The 24,464-nt window shown below is 39.2% G+C and overlaps 1 protein-coding gene across 1 annotated transcript in view; it reads left to right on the top strand.

Annotated features, from left to right (window-relative positions):
* The window catches only part of LOC311151311 (cysteine-rich venom protein TEL1-like), a gene marked incomplete at both ends in the record, with an annotated part of 71,319 nt that extends 47,213 nt beyond the window's left edge, over positions 1–24,106 (top strand). The window contains 8 exons of the mRNA XM_084201665.1: positions 13,668–13,761; positions 14,631–14,795; positions 18,292–18,353; positions 19,656–19,775; positions 20,252–20,339; positions 21,428–21,573; positions 22,291–22,385; positions 23,971–24,106. Coding sequence (XP_084057791.1) covers positions 13,668–13,761; positions 14,631–14,795; positions 18,292–18,353; positions 19,656–19,775; positions 20,252–20,339; positions 21,428–21,573; positions 22,291–22,385; positions 23,971–24,106 — 906 coding nt within the window. The remainder of the gene's footprint in view (positions 1–13,667; positions 13,762–14,630; positions 14,796–18,291; positions 18,354–19,655; positions 19,776–20,251; positions 20,340–21,427; positions 21,574–22,290; positions 22,386–23,970) is intronic.
* Between the last annotated feature and the right edge of the window lie 358 nt (positions 24,107–24,464).

Below are 24,464 nucleotides of genomic sequence, written 5' to 3' on the forward strand. Positions count from 1 at the left end.
TAAACCATGGATCTGCTGCTTCATATTACTTTACTGAATGTTTAGGTGAATCAGTTTCCTTTGTAACATGTGAAAATGAGCTTTTTTAGCAGCCGATTGTGAATTTTCTGGGGTTTTCTGAGATTGTCTGTGCTTATGGGTGACAAAAGGAAAAGAAAGGATATGCAGGAACAGCAAGAAGTCAGAAACAAGAACTTGTGGGACTGCAGCAGATCGATTTATAGTGCTTACAGATTGTGTGCCCAGATAATTTCAAAGCACATGGTATGAAGGGGTCAGATCAGCCTCGTGCCAACATTTTTTGCAGCATCAGGCAAGACTGTCACTTAAGACCCAGCCAAGAGATTTACAATGTAAAATGGTTAGTGCATATGGGCATGAGATTGCCTAAAGTCCCCAGCTGCCAGCGTAGACAAAGCCTTAATTAGCCAGTAATGCTGGAAATTTGTGCTTCTGTGGAAGTTTTCTTTATTCAATAAGCAGTTCCCCAAATAGTACAGAATTAAATACAACGACCATTTGACAAGGAACCAAGGAATGTGGCCTTAGGTCAGTATATATTAACTAAAAATTCAATCAGCTAGCTAAAGGTAAAAGTTTATCATTATATCTCATGAGACATTTGGTACACTAAGTGACTGAGAACATTTTCTTTTCAAAGATTAGATATCTGTGTTTGGGGATCTAATTCCTTAGTGAGAAACCTGATTACATGGCCAGTTTAATAGATCCAGAGAAATGCAGTTTCCATGAAGGATATAAGAAACTGTACGCACTTTTTCTGCAGACAAGAACTGCCTGTCCACATATCTGGGCTAAGAAATGTAACAGGTTCTAGGAATTTAGACTCAGTTCTCAGCAGGCATCAAAAATAGCAGCTTTTATAATTCAACTTTAGGTAAAGCCTCCAAATGACACAAAATCCCTTCAGTGGCTTCTTTTATTGTTTGAATTAATAGCATTTGTTACCCTTTATTTTCTTGATATATGAAATTATGCTGCTGCAAAGAATGTTCAACCTTAATCAGAGAAGTGCACTTTATCTTGTAGTTTTAAATATGCAAGACAGTCCAAATATGTTTGTTTGGTTTTTGTTTGTTTGTTTTCCTTAAGTATTCCCTAACTTGTCTCAGATTCTTGACCTTCTTTTGCACATAGGGAAAAGAAGAGCAGAAGTATAATGACATTATTTCCAAAAATACAAGAATTCTGAATTACTTGCTGTGCTGGAGCAGAGTCAAAATGTATAAGGTACATATAGGCATGCAAGACCAATCAGCCTAATGCTGATAAGAATCATTGAGATGTGTCCAAAATGGTACTTTGAAACACTTGCTCTGTCTCATTTGTGTGCTGTGCTCTTAAATTCTCAGTGAGGTCTCAATGGTTTCAAAAAGTTTCCTTGACAAAAGTGAGAAAACTCTCATAATAGGTATCAGCTGTATTTTTCAGGTGGCTAAAAATCCTTAGTTGTAAGTGGGCACACCTCATGATCTTCTTCAAGGACTGGTTTGGTTAAACTCAAACCTTCATGTTTAATGGACCAACAACATCCAGGACAGTAGTGAGAAATCAATCCCTGGTATTGTTTGAACTACAAAAATTATCTTGCATTGGGAGAAAAAACTTTTCGTTGTGCCAAACCTTTTTTGCTTTGCAACAGCTGTGTGCTGCTAAGTACTATTAATACCTACACTTATTTCAGAACTTGCTGAATTGTGCTATAGTTAAGCTCTCCCTACAACAGATAAGCTTGGAAATGAGTGAGACCAGAATTTCTCTTCCAGTCCCAACACGTTATGGAAGTTAGAATTCAGCTGTCTGAAAATTGAGTAAGTAGTAGATATTAGATTCTCTCTTTGGGTTACAGCTGCTGTTACAGAGAAAAAGATTCCTTGTCTTCTTTGAAACAGATATGAAGAATAGATTTTGTTCCATTTTACATCAATTCAAAATTTCAAAGGGTAACTAATGAACTATGTTTACACTCCTTGCCCCAAAAGAACCCCCTTCAGAAACCGTTCTCACATTTGCAACAATGGACTAAGCATTAAGTGAAGAGTTGATAGGAAATTTTGTGGATATTTGATGTGGCTTTAGCAGTGTTGAGCTGGTGAATCCATTACAGGTCCAGGGAAGGGGATTTGTCTTCCTGTTTGCTTTAAAAAATGTTTGTATTACCAAATGTCTTCATATTCAGTGCATAAAGAACTACCTGACATGTCAGCAGAAATAGGATGTACTGTTATGGCCTTTTCAATGCAGAAGATATGGGAGTTTATATCTCTTTAGGGAAAGAAGTGGTAAGTGGTAAATTATATCTCTGGGAGTGCAATGGCTTCCCACTGCCCAAATGTCATGGCTCCTGTGGACTTCCAACACTGGTACAAAAGCAGGGTCAAACTGCTACAAAAGCAGTGTCAAATGAGCCAATTTCAGTGGAGCAGGTGCAGATGTTTTTTCCAGTTATCTTGTCAGAACAGAACTTTGGGAAGTAAAACCACACATGTCTGAAAACACTGTACTGGTTCCTGTAAGTGCATCAATGATAGTAAAACACTTGCTTTAAGAGTGCTATGCAACTGCTATACAGGAGGTGAGTTCTTGTGGTACAATGCAAATTATCTGTATTTAAAACTATTTCCAAATCTATAAAAACTATGTCTGCTTTACTCTATAGTTACACTATGGACATATTATAATCTTCCCAGTTGGCCTTTTTTTTCTCTCAAGTTTTGCTGCCAATTAACTGGAAATATGTCCCCTTCAAATCTCCTTGCCAATTTAATTCCTTACTGAAATAGCTAGACCCTCATAATCTTCTTTTCTTCTCAATGTTATTTGCCTTGACATCACTCGAGAGAACTCAAGAAAGATCCTATGTTACAAAGTTGCTTCCAGCTTTCAATCACCATTGAATTCTCAGAGAATCTGCAATGTGTTATTTTCTAGGTTTCTGAACACCTAAAGAAAATTCAAGGTATCTTGCCTAACTGCAGATTTCTGGAGATGATCCAGTGTAGCCTTTTTATTTTCCCTGGATAAAAAGAATCTACTGCAGAGAACATTTTATCCTTCTTTTCAGACATCTGCAGTGATGTGGAGCCCTCTTGCAGTTGTCCATTTCTCTTCATCTGCTACATGGGGAGCCTACAACACCTGTTAAATTGTACATTTAATGTGAGAAGATTAAGTTGGGTCAGATCAATTCTACCCTCTGCTGAACTACTGCATATTTGCATTTCAGTGGAGTAATTATGAGTCAGATGAAAACCAGAGCAAAGAAATGTGATCCAATTTCTGCAAAAATTTCTTTAAATATATATAAAATATCCTCTTTTTAATTCTGATGGAATCAAATTAAGGAATTTTTGTACCATATAGACAAATGTTGCATAGGAGCACACTCCTAACTTTTGCTCAGGCAGAAATTCAAAGACTTGAAGAACAGGAAAAAAAAAAAAAGAAGCCTGGAATTTAAGCAAACTGACATCTGTTTCATTAACAGACAACCTGGATAACTTGGGTTTGTGTGTAAGAGGTGTTCATTTGTCATAATTCTTCAAACTGGAGGAACTGTTTAATCAGCTTCAGCAGAGCATAATCCCTTAACTTTGATACTTTCCCCTCACAGCAGTTAGCAATGCAAACACAGTTATGAATACCTGGAAGCATTGGAGCAGATTCACAATAGCAACCTGTCTTAGTCTGCCCAAGTGAAATTGTTCCTGAGACAAAAACAAACATCAACAACAACAAAAGAAGAAAGTACCAAGAGAAAATGGCTGTCATATGGGAAACTCATATTAATTGCCTACAGTCATAGTCAATGTGAACCCACTGAGCAAGGAATATTTAACATCATGATTTGAGCAGTCCCCAGAAAATCAGCTTCTCTGTTTTAAGTCAGCTGCACACTTTAACAACTGGCAGAAGAGGATTTTCACTAAGACAGTTGCTCCATTGATCTGGAAATGACAAGATTTAGGGCATGCATTTACATAGAACAGAGGTGGGGACAGCTTGAAAAGTTAGCAGAGTATGGAAATTTTCAAGAATGTAAACCTGAGGTTTCCATCATGGACCATATGTGTGCCCCCAACAGGCACTGCCAAATAGGTTATCCTGGGTAACTAAAGCTGTTTCAGACTGGCAGTAAGAAAGTCAGAAAAATGAAAAGTAGAAAATGTTGAAAAGAAATGGAGGAGTTATTCAAGCAGATAAAGTTTTAAAAAAAATTATAAAACAGCAAACAAAAGCAGAAGATTTCATCCTCTCTGAAGATCTCTAAACTGCAAGAGAATCAAGTGAATCAATCTCTCCTCAAGACATCTGGAGGAAAGAGAGAGATGGAAAAAAGGCAGAATAACCCAAATCCTTCATGTCAATCCCTGTGATCTCTGTGATTGTCAAGGTGCTCTAGTTTCCTCAGGAAAACCAATATATGACCAATATATGACCATTGTGTTTCTGTTGTTACTGAACCTTTCCCTTATCAGGGCAGGGAAATACTCTCTTCCACAATATTAATGCTGATGAAGATCTCATTTTCTTTCCTCATAAGCTTCACGCAATACATAAACCATGAGATGGGGCCTTTTTTTCTCCACATCTCCTTGTCCCACCTCAATTTACCTTTCCCTTGTGTATTTTTTCCTGCATACCTGCAAGAATCAGTGGTATTGTGGTAATCAATGCAGAATCAATGGCAATTCCTGAGATTTTGCTGGGTATTTAAGAAATCAGTCATCTGGAAGAGTTGTAACACCAAGTGAGCTCCCCTTGACATATCAAATCTCATGGAGATTTATCTTACTGAAACTATGAACTATTTCTGAGCAGACCCACTGCTTCCTAAAATAATTCACTGTTACATTGCAGCTGAATGACACAAGGTTGTGCAACTAATTAAGTGCAGAAAGTGTCAAGAACCTCAGAAGAAAACAGAGCATTTATCAGTGCTGGCAGGACTGGCACGGAAATGGTACAAACAACGATTAGAAAAATGGTGAAAATTTTTCATTCCACCTGTAAATAACTATAAAAATTGTTGACATGACTATTTAATATGAATGGGATTTTTCTTTGTTTCTCTGTTTACAGATTCTTTCATAACCTTGTTCAAAGTTTTAATTAATTACTGAGGAAAAATTTTTATGAAAAGGAGTTTCATCTGGGTTTAACAAAAACAAACTACAAACAAACAAAACCTCTCAAAACCTAAATAGAAGGAAAAAATTTCACTCAAAAGGTAAAATTTTGAGAGCTCAGAAGAAATTATGGTCTTTTACTTCAGTGATTTTTAAGACAGACATCTGTGTCCAAGAGCTCTGCCATCAATGTAGCAGTGCAAGCATTTCCAAAAGCACTAGGTCTGGTCTTTAGTTCTCCAAGTGGGTTAAATCCTGCTCTAATGATGTCTTTTTCAGTCTAATCACTACAGGACATCTATATGATTATCTTAGACCAGACACCAGGCTTTAAAATATGAAAACTTTGTTGAAAAATTATCTCACCATTCATACCTAAATATGGTTATGTTATCCTTTGATATAAAAAAGAAAAATACCATCTGTTTTGCATAACTCTGATCAGTAATAAACCCTTGTTCTTTTCCAAATGGAGTGAAAACTAATATGAAGAAACAATATTCAGTGCAATTGTAACTTATATCGAGTAAGGTAATTTTGGGCTGCATGTGCAGGTCTGGTCAGTACAAAGAACCTATTGAATGGTGAGACAACAGCAAGCGAGATTACAAAAAAATTAATAGAGAAAGGGCACACCTTTGTCTCTAATTGAAGTCCCAAATATACTGCTATGTAGCAAGATTAGGGCATAGTGAATGTGCTCTGTTATTTGCTTCACGGTGGGCTTTGAGCCAGGGAGTCATTCTGCCCGAGAGACAAAAGACACTCTGTCTGCACAGAGATCCTGCATCTTCCCGACACGTTTCCTCATACATTTTGTGAACTGTCTTTCCCCTCCCCTCTCCCTCTGTTATGTGAGCTGTGAACTGCACTGAAAATCTGTCTGTGACAGACACTTTCAGTACTTGGTCAGCTGTCAGACAAGCATGAGGTGAAAGACTTCAAATATGGCATTGGGCTCACAAACACACACACACACACACGTAGAGAGAGAGAAACAGCCATTGCTGGCTACTGCTCATGTCCAAGCATGGAAAAAACAACAGAACATACCAAACCCCCCCAAAAAACCCCAAGGGAGAGAGTGCTTCTATATAAGTTTGAGATCTTGCAAACAAAGAAGGCATATTTTATGGTTTTCACAGAATCACAAACACAATGGGTGAGGTTGGGAAGGGGCACAATGGGTCACCTGCTCCAACATCCCTGATTAAGCAGGGTCATTCCAGATCACTTTTTAGTTTGTGCTCCAAGTGAAATATCCTCTCTGGGCCCTGTGCAATAACAAGAGAATGTTGTCTTCTCCTACAGCACCCTGCAAACACAATGCAATACTCAGGGAAACCAAAGGAAACAGGCCAGGCTGATCTAGTCTGAGATCCGATCCTGAAAAGCTTTCTTTGTAAAAAATCTCACCAAATAGAGCATCTGGGCTGGAGTATACAAGTGACACAAACTCCCTGATTTCTTTTTGACTCTGAGAGATATTTTCGGTCCCCTGGGCTGCAGGAGTCTTTCAGCATAATTTATAAATCTAAACAAAAACCATGGCCCACATGAGTATGTCTCATATTCAAAGGTATTCCTAATGTCTCTGGATACCTGTAGAAAACTGAATTTTACTGCCAGGGATTACAGGAGTCAGGAAATGTTCCTCAAGTGTAGACATTTACAATTAGGTGTGTGAATTTGAATCTTGCCACCAGCTCACTCCCTGCCACTGCAGAGATACAGGCACCTGCAGTGGATGGCTCACCCTTTTTAAAGATTGAGAAAAAACATGTCAAATAGAAATTTGATAGAAGTATCTGAATTTCATCTTCATTGAGCCCTAAAGTGGACCAAATGGCTACCATTTAAACAGCTGAGTGTCCATTCCTCTCCCTGAGGGTTATTCTTGGCTCTCTGAGATGCCCTGCCAAGTCTGAGACAGCCACCCATGGCTGTCAGATTACAAAACATCAATGGGAAGCTCAAACTTTCTGAACCAGTAGCTAATGTTGAGGCAGAATAATTTACAGCATCTCAAGACAGTGCCAGGCACTGAAGTGGAGACAAATGAAATCAAATTTGAAGGAAAGTGACTGAATCAGACAGTGGGCTAAACTCAGTGGCCCAAACTTTGGTGTTTAGTATCATGTACTCCAAAAAAAAGAGAAAGGCAGGCAAAAACACCAGAGCAACTAACTCCTGGATACACTCAAACAGAAAAAGGAAGCAATTGGCAGACAATGCTTGGTAAATCCCCAGAGCTAGAAGCATAGCTGAGGCCAGGCAATTTGACTCATCACATATGAAATAATGGGAATGGGATTCATTTACCTCCATGTAGACATTTAGGGTTATTTTAAGTGCTGCAGAATGTCCTACCTTGCCTCCATCTGACACTCCAGAAGGGGAGTCTCCCATAAGTGCTGTGTAATACCTGTTAGTACCATGCATATGTCTCAAATATGCTCCAGCAAAATTGGCAACAGACGTCCATGTTTCAGCAACAAAATCCTCTCTTGCGCCTGCACTTCCAACTTCCCTGAGCATTTGGAGACCCCCACCTTGCAAGTTGTCACCCAAATAGCACAGAGGAGTGTCAGCCAGTGATGGCACAGAGCAGTGCAGTCTGGTGTGCAATCCAAGATACCCTCATTCCCAGGCAGTGGGAGCACATGGCTCCATGCATGGAGACATTTGTTCCTTCTTTTCCAGCCATGAGGGGATCGGCTTCTTCTCCCAAGTAACCAGCAACAGGACAACAGCACATGGCTTCACATGGCCAGGAGAGGTTGGGACTGGATATTAGGAAAAGGTTCTGCATTGGAAGGGTGGTCAGGCATTGGAGCAGGCTGCCCAGAGAAGCTGTGGGGTCACCAGGCCCAGAGGAATTTAACAGATGTGCAGATGTGGCACTGAGGGACACGGTTCAATGGTAGCCTTGGCAGTGCTGGTTGTTGATCTGAGAGGTCTTTTCCAACTTAGATCACATCAATTCTGTGATTCTATGATTCTTGCAAATAATCCAAGCTTATTCAGTGTTCTCTACACTTAGTGCTGAGGACACATCCAGAGAGGATGGTCAGACCCCTCTGGTGCACGTTCAGCATCAGGCAGTTCCCCATGATGACATTTTTTTCTCAAGAAAAGGTGAAAGGAAATCCTGGCTTTGTGTGCAGAAGTTGAGTTCCATCTGTGACTGAGTCACAAGCTTCCTGCAGGTGAAAACCAACTCTTTTCCTCTTCTTTCCTTCCATCTCATCCTGTAATCAACATTTCTTCCCCTTTTCTGAGATTACTAGAGTGGGCACATCCATTGATTCTTATCAGATATGTCCAGAAATGTCTTTATCACTGACATTTTTAGAATCCTTGGAGGTTCTTGACAGAGAGATAATAATCAGTTTCCTCCCGACAGTGCTGAACTTTCCCACTTCTCTCCACGTCTCTGTTCCTTCTTATTTTTCTTTGTGATGAGCACCAAGCCCCAGTTCATCTCCACGAATTCAACCTTCATGTAAAAACAGAGTTTGCTTTCTCTTCCACAATTTAGTATTTAGTATTCTCTTCCCCTTGCTCTGACTGAATTCTACCTTTTCTCAGTCTTTAAAAGGGTGTCTTTCCCCAACCCGAGAAACCACACAAACCAGAGAGAAGCTGCAGAATTTCTCTCTGAGTAGAAGAACAGAAAAGATTAATTCTCCAAGGAAGTTCATGAGTTATTCCCTTCCTTCACCAAAATTTCCTCAGCTTCTGCTACACGTTCAGCCCAACAAAGTGAGTTTTTAGTATCCTTTTCATTAATAAGTTAAATACAAATAATTAAAATAAAAAGATAGATTTAAAAATATATGAAACTTTAATAAGGTCATTCAATAATCATAATATTATGATTATAGGTACTTCTAGGACAACAGACAAATTTGTTTAGACATTAACTTTGAGATCAAAGGAAACATGTCCCAGAAATACCCGTTCATTTTCAAAGTCTGTGAAAGAAGTCTTCCTCAAATGTAGATGCCCATAGTTATTCAAATTAAATCCTTTTCAGGTGCATAAATGACCTTTATAAAGTGGTCTTGATGGTCTTTGCAATATTTTTTCTTCAGAATGTCTTGTCATCTTCCCTGGTAAAATTTGATTTTAGGTGGATTCAACAGGGATGTGACTATATAAGCTATCAATGTAGGATATGGCCACAGATATAAAGTATAGATTGCAAATACTTACTTCTTAAAAAAATCAAAAAGCACGGTAGAATTATCTCCATTTCTTCCTTACACTGTAATCTCAACTTAATTTTTACACAGTTCTTTATATCTGTAAGTTAATAAAGTTTATTGCACTTTGTGTGTCTGCTAACAAAAAATACCTGACCAAGAAGGTTTATCTTTTGTTATCTTTATATGCATAGGATTCAGCATGACAATATGACCTCAAAGCCATTTGGGATTATGTTCAGGTATCTGATAGCAGGATATGATTTCAAACTTAGAAGAAAATTGAATTAGTCCCAATTATTGTGGGTTTCTCAATCAAACTGGAAGTACATTATTCATAGAAATAATTATTAAGCTCCCCAAATGTGGAAAATTTGAACATTTCCTATGCATGGTGTTAAAACAAGGCCTTTTTGTGGAAGGCAGATCAAAAAGGTTTTGGGGGTTTCCTTTCCTGTGACAGGCCACAAGGTGTAATTCTGCACTGCCATTAAGGAGCACCTAAATGTGTCCAGAGGAGGACTGGAGTAGCCTGGAGAACTACAAGTACTGGGGAAAAACAGATTTGCAGTGTGAACAAAATCCCCCCTGTTCAGTGCATTTTCTTCTCCAAGACAAGGATAGTTAAATAAACACACACAGGGATAAAGAAAACCAGAAATACAGCTGGGTAACAAAATTTTCTGCCACTTAGACACCTTATCAGAGTAAATTTTTAAAATCTAATACTGTTTTCTTTATAATGTACATCACTACTCTTATACACAAGACACTGCTGCTCCTGTAAGTACTCTTTTTTTAGACTAATTCAGGGTTTGCTCAGGCTAAAGACATGAAAAATCACATTGGAAAGAAGAGAAACAGAACTCCATAGTCCAGTGCATCAATCAATGTTGAAACTGAATTTTGCAACTTTTCCATGGATGTATTTCAATGATCCAAGCTCAAAAACGGGTATGAAATATATATTAGACATTTATAAAAATCCACAGAATGCTTCTATTCTATCTTTTTTTTTGTTTCCAGGCACAAAAACCTTATCATAAACCTTGCCTTCCATGACATCTAACATTTTCTTCTTGACATTTTAAAATCAGAATTGGCAACAGCAGGCATGCTGGGAATTAACTGCACCAAAGATCTAAAGGAGACATTATAGAAAAGTGTGGTATGGTGTAAGGATGTTACACAGCCTTGCTATACTGCTAAGATAGTGGCAAACAACATCTCACCCTAAACACAGAGACACTTCTTTCAGATAAATTATGCAAATTTAATTACATTTTTAGCTGCATTTCTCTTGTGATTGCCTGGTCGAGTCGATCCTTGAAACAGAATCCCTCTAAATAAATGCACTGTTGCTAAATGCATTTGCTATGGCAGAAATCCGAAATACTAAAAAATTAATCTTCTTCAGAGTCATGCTGGCTTAGAGATACTGGCTCTGGGAAGAGCTACAGAAGAGCCTGGGGTCTGTGCCCTTAGTTGAAGTTAGGGATGAAAGAGCCATTGACCCTTGGAAGAACAAGTATAATTTTTAAGATGGAAGTACCAAACTTCAGTGATTGACTTTGCAATCTGTCTGTTCCTAGAGATACACAGTGGAGCCTTTGGGCTGCTGTTTTCCAAAGTTTTCAGTGCTTCCATCAGTTTCCTTGGAGAATTAAAGCCCTGGGAAACACAAGATGGAGGTAGAAATAAAAGCTGAGCCATTAAGTTTATTCAAGGATTATTAATATAGTTTGGAATCTCTGTAATGCACTCAAAATATTTATCAAGCCATGTAATCTGAGTCTTCACTGAATTACCTCCCTGAGATAAATGCAGATGATACATAGGAAAAAACCACACTTTTGTTCAGGCTAATAAAAAAATGATATGCTCTAATAATTGAGAAAATTCTTATCATATGGAATATGAGAAAAGAATGTGGCTGATTATATCTTAAATTCCAGTGGGAAAACTGCCAAGTCTTTAAGAGCAATAAATTTATTGACCATTCCATTTGTGTAACAGGAATGGAACTCCAGCTGAGCATCTGGGTTTTCAGTTTGTAGTAGACAGAAAATGAGAAAACTCCACCCATTTCGGACTGAAGAAGAGAAAGGAAGAATACTGTTGTGAAGGTAAAATACCTTAAATGTTTTGACATCTTTAATTCAGGTCTCTGCTTTATTCAGTGAACAGGCATGTCACCCAAAGTTGGTCTCTAAATAAATGAATCATTTAAAAATAATTTTTAGATTGATAAATTTAGTTTAGCTTAATCTTAACCTATGATAACAGTTATTTTTTCTTCCACTGAAAAAAGCTGATTTCTTCTACCTCTAATTCTCTCTCTTCAACCACAAAGCAGAAAATACCAGGAGCATCTAGATATCTGGAGATTGACTCCCAGATACAAAAATAACTTGTCAGAGTGGAGTTTCAGAGGTTTTTGTGATATTTATTCCCAGTCAGGGTCACTGTGTGGCCAACAAGAACAGAACAATACTTTCAGAAGCTAATTTACTAAGATGGGAGTTTAAGGTAGGAAAACAGAAAAGTGTCTCTGTCTATTAAATATTGTGAGAATCTGGACACCTATGTTGTGTTAGATATGTATCATTTGGATATCCAAAGATAGAGGAATCTAAATTCTTTATAGAGTTTATTAGTGCTTTTTGTTCTTGCTGTGATAGGCTCTGGGACCCTGTTCTGAGAACTCTAGAAGATGTTGTAGAAATAAGAAGGAGCAGATGCTTTTTCTCCTACATATTGGATGGCTGGATACAAAATAAAAGAGGGGTACAAATAAATAGGGATAATAAATGGAGAAAATAAAAACAAAATAGGTTTGATCTATATGTAAGACAATATCCACAGACTAGATCTAGCTTACTGCACCGAAATATTATGTAGGCATCAAAACTAAGAAAATACAGAAGAAACTGCAAATGTTTATTGATCACTTTCCCATAACAAAACTAAAGATGTTGAAGATATACCAATTAACAGATTAAATTCATCACCAGACACTGAAGGAGTCGTGGTCAAAATCTGAAAACTGGACAAAAGATGAATGTCAGGAGACAAAGAGAGCTCTACATACCTGAGAAATGGAAACAGTAGCTTATGACTGATGAGATGGAGCTGGCATGAACATTTAAAGACAAGGAATTGCATTCTCATTAGCAATGCCAGGCATAAAGAATCACTATAAATGCCTAAGACTTAATGGGACTTGCTAGAGAAGGGAGGTTTACGTGATCAGCCAGTTTGCAGGTGATGCAAACCTGAAAGGAGGGGGTCCTGGAAAGGAGGGTCTCCTACAGCAGGAGGTTGAGCTGCTGTTCATAGGGACCTCTACAGGCTGCGGGAATGACCTTTAGAGGTCCCTTCCAACCTGAGATGTTCTGGGATTCTATGAAAATAAACTATGGGAACAACATGAGGTGTCATGACAGAATATTCACAGAAATGTCGTTGGGGGATAGGTTGTTGTTCTGAATAATTCTCTCGGGTTAACAGGCAGCTCTTACACTTGAGTGGGGAGCTGATTCACAAGGTTTCAGTGTATATTAGGCAGAGAGACTGACAAACATAACAGGATGCAGTCTTTACCTTATGATCCATTGCTCACTGATCACATGCATAGAGCTTTTCATTAGCAATAGTTATAATGATTATGCTAATAACACTCGTTTCCTCATACAGCAATTAGAGGTTCCCACTGTAATGTGTTGAACTGTTGTACCTGTCAACAGCTAAAATAGGACAAGTCTCACTTTGTTCCTCTCTAGTGTAAGCAACATAAAAATCCCATAACCTTAGAACAGTTTTGGTTGCGCAGGATCTCTGAAGCTCATCTGGTCCAACACCAAGTTCCACTTCAAGTCTGTGTTGTAAAAGGGTCACTCTGCCTTTTCCCTTTCCAACACAGCAGCCCTGCGCTGAGTTTACTCTGCCTTTCTTGTACTGGGGACTCTAAAACTGGCCACAGCAGTCCCAACACCATTTTAGAATTGCTCAAAATTGGGTTTAATCACTATTTTCAGTTAGTGCACTATGCCATGGCCAATCCAGTGCAGTTCATTGTTCATGATGGCTCTTGTGCAATTCCTCATGGAATCGTTTACATTGGAAAAGACCTCTCAGATCATCTCTGGCCATGGTGGGAGGCTTGGAAGTAAACGATCTCTAAGGTCCCTTCCAACCCAAACCATTCTATGATCAAGTCCAACCCCTAATGTATTTTTGTAGAGCTTTTCCCTCAACAATTGGTGTCCCCTCAATTGTTTGCTTTCAAATCTCTTCTGTCAATTCACAGTTCCAGCTTTTTGGGATTCATCTGAATGGCAGCCTTTTTATCCAGCATGTGGACTGCTCCCTGCAGTTTGGTGGCAACCCCAAACTTGCTGACGGTGTGTTTCTCTCCACATAATTACAAATCATCAACCACCCCACAGTCATTTCATCTGGCAGAGCCAAGGTGCTGCTTGCCCAGGTGTGGAACAGCAAAGGCCTGTTCTGAAGGCACATGAGTTCTCAGGGAGAAGCTGAGAACTAGGAAGAGAGGAGATCTGAATTTAAATAGAAAAACAGCAACATTTGATATAAAAGCAGACAATGACAGCTGCTCTGGTCAGCAGTTACTGGAGATTGAGCATGGACAGAAGCAGTCAGTGCACAGAAAAAAGCCCTTTTGATCTGGCAGTGTTCCCATCCATCTCATCTCACCCCATGTACCCAGAAATGCCAAAACAAATACGCATTTTAATGTTAGAGCACATGGTAATCTTTCAATCTTTATCCAGTATTGATTTATCTTTTTAAGATAAATTACAGAAACATCCTTGTCTCCTCTTTTGGCTTTTTCACTATAGGACAGATGTAAAGAAGCCACAGCATGAACAGGAACTTGGCCCAAGGTTTTTTAAACTCCCATGGAAAAATCAATGGACAAGATTCCATCTTGGTTACAACAATGTCAGTCTGGAGGCATTGTTTAAAAAAAAACCAAAAAAACCAAAAAAACTCAGTAGCTAGCTGAGTTTATTTGCATTGCTGGAGATTAGGATCAAATGTTACCACAACTGGATGTGTCAGTCATTAGCAGAGAGTGTTGTACCTGGCCTCCCCATTGACTGCAATTTTAAATTTACGATAATAATCCAAAAATCATTTCAGAGTATTCCATCTATTCCAGTACAAGAAGTAAGAGGAAATTAAAATAGAAGACAAGCAAACAACCTTCTTTTTGGATGAATTTAAGCTTAAAAAATATGCTGTTGTTCTATCTGGTCACTACGTGAATTTTGTAATACCTGTGACGCTGAATCACCTTGTCCTATCAGGAAACAGGAGAGCTATAAATCACCCTCCAGTGAAGAATTCCAGCCAATTCCACAACTTCCTGATGAAGGACAGAAACTTCTGATCTTTGTGGAAACAAAAGGTAGGATTGCCTTGATTTATTGGCTTAAATTATTGTCATTTTTTTTTCCTGTATTAAAATACAACCTGTCATCAGAGGAGTTCTTGAAAAATTTAGGACAGAAGAGGATTTTTTTCAGTGAAAAATAAGGATTATATAGGCAATAGTGTAACACAAGCTAAAACAAAAAGGTGGAGAAAATGTATGGAGAATCAAAAACACCAGAAAAGCCACCTGTATCAAGCAGCATCTTAGTAAATTATTTGTACATAGAGAAAGGGACAGAGAGACGGTCAAACACATTGAATGGGATATACATTCAGCTTAGTAAGTTCTATTGGTTCATGTTTCTATCACCACCTATTTTCAGAGTGGGAAAATTACCACTTTGTTTAATTGACTCCTCTTCTGTAAAGTGGCTGCTAAGTAGCCTTTGTGCAATAATCCTGTACAAGTGCAATGACAGAAACCTTATTCTATTTCAGGTCTTTTTCAAGGATAATAAAAAATAATTGGGATTTTATTTTGTAATGGTTATTCAATTAAATGAATAATTTAGGATACACCTTTTTATTTTTTTATTTTAGAACGAGAGACTGGAAAAACATATTCTCATGAGTTTGCCAAACTCATGCAAACTAGGGATGCTAAAGCACCATCTTTCAGTGGCAGATCCTGGTATACAGATGGATTTGCAGGAAAGTCAGTAAGACTTGGCACATGTCCTGATTTATGTTTGATTGAGGGGGAGCAGGGGAGGGGGAGAGAGAGACTGATTTTAGGACCGGTGCCTAGAAATTAATGCAGAGCAATTAAATTTACATCTCATAAACTGTAAGCATTTGGTTGAAATCAGTGGGATTGCCAAAAGTATGTTAATATCTTGGAGTGGGAAACCCACTGGGTCTTAAAAAGCATTCCAATGGCATTTTGAAACTCGTATCATGTATTAAATTACCAATTATATTTAATTGTAAGTTAATTCATAGATAATATTACAGTGAATGAATACTTTGCCCATGTCTCTAAGTGAGTTTCTTCAGCTTGGTTTGCAAACTAGAAAGCTTCATAATTTCAGTAAAGAGTGTTTTTCTTTAATATGTGTTTTATGCACAAAAACAGTTGCTTTCTACTTGCATCTCATCATATTTTGCACTCAAAAGACATATTTTTGCTTGTAACTTGAGTACAGCTAAAAATTGCCCAAATTCTATTTACTGTCTAGTTAGAAATTAGGTGAAAAGCATATTTTTTCATGATATTGGGAGTAACCTTTTGTTGCTAAACACCTAAGTCAGACAAAGTGCAAAGTTTTGTAACACCTCTGAGAAATACGAGTTAGAGAAGTTAATAAGAAAAAAATTCTGTGATTCTAAAGCCCTTCAAGGAGGCACAAGAGATGTCAAAATTAAAATTAAGGGACATAAAGCAATACTAAGAACAGGAGATCAATGACTTATTCTGTTAATCATTCATATGTTTTCCTCTGGATCAACTAGGTCTTCCCTCAAACACAAGTGCTTGGAATAAGCAACCCTATTTTGAAGGCTGTGAGAGTTTAACTGGACAGATGTGACCAGTCTTTCCAGTTTTTTGGCCTCCAAGCTCCAGCTGCCCACAGTCACAGTCCATGGGCTTTGTTGCTTAGCAGAGCTGGAGCAGCATCCCTGCCTAAGGCTGGGCACTGTGGGTCACCCCCAGAGCAAGGTGAGAGGCTGGTGAAGAACTGGGGCCTTGCTGTAACACCTGGAAAAGAATAGTTTTTCTTAACCACATGTTCTCCACAAGTACCAGTGTTCTCCAGAGCACCCTGTGTTTTATATAAACTGGTTGCCTCGAGGCAAAGGGGCTTTGCTGAATGTGAAAGGATCAGCAAACCCTACTGGCCTCTCCCCAAGAATAATTTAAAACTAAAATCAGCAGCCCTTCAAAACCAAACAAGATAAGCTACTAATATACCTCTGTGGTAACATGCCCATAAATTCCCTCAGAGTGGGAGGCTGGGAAATTTGCCAGAACTAGTAAATTCCACTCTAGTCACCTGCTTGCCTGCCAGAGGGAGGTGAGCAGAAACAAGCTAAATGTAACTCGTGTGAGTGATTGCAGATACCTGAACTGTGCAGTGACCTCCTTGGTCGCTGGAGTGGTGTTTGAGCCTCCCAGGCAAGTGGAGTCTTGGAGTCCAGGGTCTGGTGGATGCTTCTTCAATTAGAATCAGATATTTGTAGAATAACTTGAGTTGGATGGGACCCACAAGGATCATCAAAATCCTACTCCTGGCCCTGCATAGGAAATACCAAGAATCACAATGTTAGAGAAGGCTCTAATTTCTGTTGTCATTTCTTATTGCTTGTAATATAATCAAGACTTGTCTTAAAACAAATAAAACCAAAAAAAAATCTTCCTGAAACATGTCTTTCCCAGTTCTGCCCCAGCTCACATGCAAGATTTCATAGTGCTGATCATTAAGCTTTGAGCAGGTTTTGAATATTGACTCCTACACCCACTGCAGAGATCAGATGGATTCGGGGTCTAATTCCCCTCTCAACCAAAGCACTCCAGTCAGAGCAGGCAAAGGGGAGCAGGGGAGTTTTCAGATTCACCTAGACACAGGAACAGGCTAAGAGCAGCATCCCATCCCATTCTGCAGTTTGAAAATGAGCAATAGGCTTCCTGCAAGAAGGGAAGCAAAAATACCTGTGAGTACTTGTGGAGATATTCCATCAGGGCTACAGCAGGAAGTATGAGATGTAAAAATCAGTTAATTCACAGAAATTTGGAAATGAAAAGAGAGAATTAATTTTATTGTTTTAGTTCTAAAAATGGATGGGAAGGAAGGAAGGAAGGAAGGAAGGAAGGAAGGAAGGAAGGAAGGAAGGAAGGAAGGAAGGAAGGAAGGAAGGAAGGAAGGAAGGAAGGAAGGAAGGAAGGAAGGAAGGAAGGAAGGAAGGAAGGAAGGAAGGAAGGAAGGAAGGAAGGAAGGAAGGAAGGAAGGAAGGAAGGAAGGAAGGAAGGAAGGAAGGAAGGAAGGAAGGAAGGAAGGAAGGAAGGAAGGAAGGAAGGAAGGAAGGAAGGAAGGAAGGAAGGAAGGAAGGAAGGAAGGAAGGAAGGAAGGAAGGAAGGAAGGAAGGAAGGAAGGAAGGAAGGAAGGAAGGAAGGAAGGAAGGAAGGAAGGAAGGAAGGAAGGAAGGAAGGAAGGAAGGAAGGAAGGAAGGAAGGAAGGAAGGAAGGAAGGAAGGAAGGAAGGAAGGAAGGAAGGAAGGAAGGAAGGAAGGAAGGAAGGAAGGAAGGAAGGAAGGAAGGAAGGAAGGAAGGAAGGAAGGAAGGAAGGAAGGAAGGAAGGAAGGAAGGAAGGAAGGAAGGAAGGAAGGAAGGAAGGAAGGAAGGAAGGAAGGAAGGAAGGAAGGAAGGAACTTGAGCAAAAGCCAGCAAACACACAGGAGGAAGATGTATTTTGTATTCAGAGAAACGAAAGCTCTGTAAAGAGAAAATTAATTCTTCATTCCCACCTTTTCAGAGATGATTCTGCCAGCAGTGTTTCTGTGTCTCACAGCTGTGCTGCCTCCATCCACTGGACAGGTAGAATACATATCTCTTCTTTGTAAAATTTGGGTGGTCCCTGAGGCACTTGTAGACCAACTGAAAATGGCTTTTCCAATGCACACCAAACAGATGCAGAGAGTCTGATGAGATATTTAGGATCTGGAAAGCATATATTCTTGAAGTAATAGATATAGAATCTGGAAAGCATTTGTCCTTGAAGTCTGCTTCAATTCAAAACAGTTTTCTGGTTCCACATTTGCACAAAAACACATCTAAAGATTCAGTATTACTTGTAAGTTGGGTCAGAGATAACTATTTTCCAGACATTTTCATACACAAATCCAATAATCTGGACCTCCTAAAAATCAAGCCCTTTTCCCATGAATTCCACACAGGTTTACAGATATCATTTACTTACCTCTCTTCCTATCTCATCCTACAGGTCCTGAGGTACTGCCTCTCCCTTTGCCTGTCCCATCCACTCAGCCCATATCCCTGATTTCCCTCAAACAGCTACTTAACACCCTGAACCCTTGCACACACAGAGTGGTTCCTCACAAGCCAAACTTAGTCTGAAATCTGTAGTTTGCTACTTCTGCATCTTGTGGCTGATGGCTTGACTGCATTTCCCCCTAATTCTTCAATTTCTCCTCTCAATGCTGCAGTCCAGACTAGTTGAGAATTGATGTAAAGAGGAGGCTAAGTTCCTCACATGGCTATTTTTTAATTAGAAAGCATGACAAATTTTATCAGTTATGACAGAATTGGAAGAAAATCTATGGCATGAAAGGTATAAAAATTTTCTGTTCAATGGGATGTCCTAATGAAGTACCACAAGAGACGATCCTGTGATTGAACAACAGATTTCTTCAGTAGAAAAACATTGATAAGGAAGTTTAAAACTAGACAGAAGAGAAACACAACATAAACACAGTTCATACATTCTGATGATTTTTAGATCCTCTTTCCACAAAACATCATTAGGAAATTATAATATTGGCAAATAAGTCTGGTTCTGTTGCCTAAATGTAAGATTATGGGCACAGAGGCATTCCAGGATATCTCAGTCCTCCACAGAGGGTTGGGAGAGACAATACAAGAATCTGTGTTATTATTGCTTAGCTCTACACTGTGGAACCACTGAAATGCTGCTCCATGTGAAAGCACCCCTGGAGACACTTAGGAGACAAAGAAGACCACAGTCCTTCCTGCCCCACTGGGATTATCTCCTTGGTTGATAATAAAATTTTGGTATTTTAATATTTCCTGCACAGGATGCAGGATCTAGTAACATTCAAATAAAACAGAAGTACAGCTTTTTTTTGTTTTTCAATTTAGGAAACTGAAGCTCTCAGTGCTCTGTCAAGCAGCAGAGCAGAGCAGCAAAAGTTGATTGTTGACAGACATAATGCCCTCAGGAGAGGAGTAAAACCAACTGCCAGCAACATGATGAAGATGGTAAGTTGTGTGCTGTAAATCTATTTTTAATGAGTGGTGGACTATATGAGAGATACAGAACTGTATGCAGGGTCACATTATTTTATTTAGCCACAAATTCCTTCTCCAGACCTTTCCTAAGGACAACCAGCACCAAGAGAAACATAAGGCTGGGCAGGTGGGAAAAAAAACTGGAAAAATTTGTGATGTATTGACAGTAATGTCTCCTTTGAAGTAAAATTAAAAGGAAGAGAAAGATCCATAGCATAATTAATTTATTTCTGATGCATTCTTCATCAGGCTTCACAGTTCCTATTCCCTTGGTGCACAGTAACTTTGCACCTACCTCCCTCTCCCCTCAAAAAATGGGATGAAAAGGATTTCGCATTTGATTTTTTTCTTATTTAAATGTAATTTCTAAATGTTACTCCTTTATGAGGGGTACGTATGAGGGGTTATTCATGAGTGTGTGAATGATATTTTCTTCTTTCATTAAGGAATGGTGTCCTGCAGCTGCAGAGAATGCCCAAAATTGGGCCAATCAATGTACTTTAAGGCACAGTCCTCCTAATCTGAGGAGAACCAGTAAGTGCAGCATGAGTGGAACTGAACAACATCACACCTTGTTGATGTGGCCAGTTTGGGGTTTTGCTTGTTTGGGGGAAATGCAATTTTAATTCTGTATTGATTTTTTTTTTTTTGTCATGTGACAAATGGAAATTTCTAGGTAGAAATCTGCCCAGTGAGTGAGAAAAATTCAATCCCATTCTCATCCCAGTTTTACATAGGTATATCCCATTTCTAAAGCAAATGAAAAAATTAAATCATAGTGATAAAGCATATTCTCCTAAATTGTCCATCAGAAAAGAGGGAATCTAGGGATCTAGAGCCAGCTACCAGTTTACATGTGCTGGTTGGAAATGTCTGGGAAAAAAGAAGCAAAAGGCAAAGGTGTAAAACTGGCTGGTGGTGCTAAGCGTAGTTTCTCAGACCAGACTTACAGTTTTTAAATCCCCTGGAAAATTGCAGCCTAAAACTGTCATTGAGGTTCAGATTAACACTTCAGTCAGTCACTGGAAATTGAATTTACAGCTGTACCATGTTAACAGACCAGTGTGTTTCTGATTGACTTCTACCCACGCCATATCTAAGATGTGGACAGTCCTGTCAATATTTTTTCCTAAAATCCAAATCCTCTGGTTTTGCCGGGGTGAATCCCATTTGAGGACCAATGCAGTGGGATTAGACCTGAATAAAAACAGAAGATAAGGGCAGTAGACACTTTCTTGTATGCCAGGAGTAAAATCTGGATTATTGGGATTTTCCCAAGATTACTGAGTTGTGACCTGGGTAATTATTGTGTTGGCAACTTCCAAGTAGCAAAATTACAGCCATGAACCTGCAATGCACCTGTGCAGGCGTTCCTGCAGTCATACAGAATGTCTGCAACAACCAACCACCAGCCAAACAGGCCGTGCTCCAAACTGGCCAAGTGACACCTTCAGTATTTACAAAGAGTGATGATGCTCAGCTGGGAAAAAAACAACATCCTGCTGCCCCATTTAGGATGAGAATTTCTATGGACATCATCCCACCTTTTGCTGGCTTGTTTTGTTGGGTTTTTTCTCATGTGTGTATTCTCTGTGCCTTTTTCAGCACCATTCTCTTTGCAGATGTACAATGTGGTGAAAATCTCTTCATGTCTTCTGCCCCATTTTCATGGTCAGATGTTCTTCAGGCCTGGTACAATGAGGAGAAAAATTTTGAATATGGAACCGGGGCAAAACCAAAAGGGGCAATGTTTGGCCATTACACCCAGGTAGATGTATTTTAATATATGCATTTATATTTCAGGCTGAACAAATAAATGTTAGCTAAGCAAGTCTTATCCTCACATCTTTAAAGGAATTAAATACAATGGAGACATGAGAGTTATCCTGACAAAACAAGATGAAAACTTTCAAAGGAACAGAATTAGAATGAAAATAATTGGTAAAGTAACAAAATTAAAATGAAAATAATAGTCTGAGTGTATGTAGGAGTAAAGAGTAACGATACTGGTATTTCAAGACTTCAGGAAGCAAGAACTCATTTAACATTTGAGAATTGCCCAGACAGTGGAAAAAGAGGGTTATAAAAGTATCAGCAAGGAAATATAAATAGCTTTGTTCCAGTCAACAGAGTTTTTTTGACTCAGAGGAGCTGGACAATGGCTTATCCTAAACTTCTACAGTACCTGCACAAAACACAGGATACAAAATTTCCATTAACTGTTTCAATTGAATGAAGACATAAATACAAAATCAAAGGTTTTATAAACATGTGTCTTGAATTATTATTGTTATATCCCGAATATTCTTTGGTTGGATATGGATTAAAGCAGATTTTCAGTAACATGGGGATCATATTTTTACTATAAAGGGTAAATGAAGTGACTTAACCTCATTGCAAACATTTCTGTGATGCATATTGTATTTAAATGATTTTCAAATGAATATTTTCCATACTCCCATGATTTTTATTCTTATACCAACAGATGGTTTGGCACAATTCTTATAAAATTGGATGTGGTTTTGCTTTCTGCAGCAACACTACGTACAGTTACTTTTACGTCTGCCAGTACTGCCCCGCGTACGTATTGATTCTGATTTTGGTACTTGTTACATCATCAAAATTAGTCAGGAGTTGGTGAAATTTGCATCAGAGCACATCACCAATAGATGAGAAACAGGTCTGAAGTCTGTATTAGGAATGTGAAAGGACAGAAACACACATGAAAAGAGTTGTCAAATCAGAAAAAGCATAAAATATAAAAAAGGGACACTGATTTTCAAATTTAATGATTCCTGCCAAAAAATACTAATTTTCATAATAGTTAATTAGAAATAAATATTTTTCACATTTTACTTGATATGTCAGTTCAGAAAGGCATACCAATATGTACAGTACAGTGAAGACTATAATTAATACCAAAAAACTTTAACAGGAATGTTAAGGTAAAGTGATGATTTCAAAGAGTGCCTAAAATTAATTTCCACATTCACAATATCTTGTTGTGGGTTGACCTTGACTGACCAACAGTAGCTCACCCAGCCTCTCTGACTCTTCTCCCCAACAGGATGGAGTAAATAAAAAATATGGCAAAAAGTTGATGGGTCAGGATGAGGTCAGGCGAGTTCACTCACCACTTACTGTCACGGAAAAAAGAGACTCAGCTTGGGAAAATTAACTTAATTTATTACTAATCAAATCAGACTAGGATAATAAAATGCCTTCTACTAGCCCTCACCTTCTTCCCAAGCTCAGCTTGACTCCTGGTTTTCTCTGCCTCTTCCCCCTCAGCAGCACAATGGGATGGGACTGGGGGCTCTGGTCAGTTCACCATGGGCCATTTTGCCACTCCTTCCTCCCCTTGCTCTTCCTCCACTCCATTGTGGGTCCTTCTCACTGGAGAGAGACCCCCATGAACTTCAGTGTGGGTCCTTCCCACAGGCTGCAGTTCCTCCTAAACTGCTCCAGCATGGATTCCTTCCATGCTTGTAATCCCTCAGGACTGGACTGCTGCAATGTGTGTCCCCCACATTGGTCACAAATCCAGCCAGGAGCCTGATCTAGTGAGGGCTTCCCATGGGATCACAGCCTCCTTCAGGCATCCTCCTGCTCCAGGGAGGGTCCTCCACAGGCTGCAGGTGGATCTTTGCATCCCCATGGACATCCATGGGCTGCAGGGCCACAGCTGCCTCTCCATGGGCTGCACCAGGGAACCTCAGCCCAGGTGCCTGGGCCACCTCTGCCTCTCCTTCTGCATTGACCTGGGTGTCTGCAGGGTGATTTCTCTCGTGTATTCTCACTCCTCTCTGCTGGTTGCTGTTGCATGTAGAACTTACCCTCCCTTGAATGTGTTATCACAGAGCCACAATTGCCATCACATGGGTGAAACTTTGAGCTGGCCCTGTCTCGAACAGAGACAGCCTCTGGTGTCTTCTCACAAAAGCCACCCCGGCAAATTCCTCCCCCTCTCTGCCCACTGACAAAGCGTTTCCAAATAAACCCTGCACACACATAAAAATTGACATATAACCGAGGACTGAGCATAAATGTAACAGTAAGTTACATAAGTAACTGAGTGTAAATCTAAACAACTTTACAATTTAGTTTTCCTCTCAGATATGGTGTAGGGACTTCATAGCTAATGTTGGTAACGTTGATGTTTCAGGGGAAACCTAATAAGTTCAATGAAGACACCCTACAAGGAAGGAGAGCCCTGTGGGGATTGCCCCAGTGCTTGTGAGGATGGACTATGCAGTAAGTTCCAAGCATTTAATTGTGAGCTGGATAAAGTTGATGCTTAAACAATCTCCTAAGCAACAATTAATTTATGCAAACTGAATTAAAAAAAAAATTATTTTCTGAAATACTAGGCCAAAAGCATTATCAAAGAATCACATTTCACCTTGCTGTCTGCTTTACCTAGTGAGATAAACACTTTTCTATGCCCAGGAGAGACAATCTCACCCTTGAACCTAAGAAATTCTAAGGAAGGAGGGGATTTCTTTACCTTTGTTTTTTCTTCATCCTTTGAACAATGGTGGCAGATCAATGGAGGTAACAATGCACTTGATAAGAGCAAGTGGCAAACCTGAGATTTTAGAATTCTGATAGGAAATAAAAACATATGGGCTAAGTCTCACAATGCAAGATTTAATTCAT

Source organism: Fringilla coelebs (assembly GCF_963513975.1).
Source record: "Fringilla coelebs genome assembly, chromosome: 3".
Classification (NCBI taxonomy): Eukaryota; Metazoa; Chordata; class Aves; order Passeriformes; family Fringillidae; genus Fringilla; species Fringilla coelebs.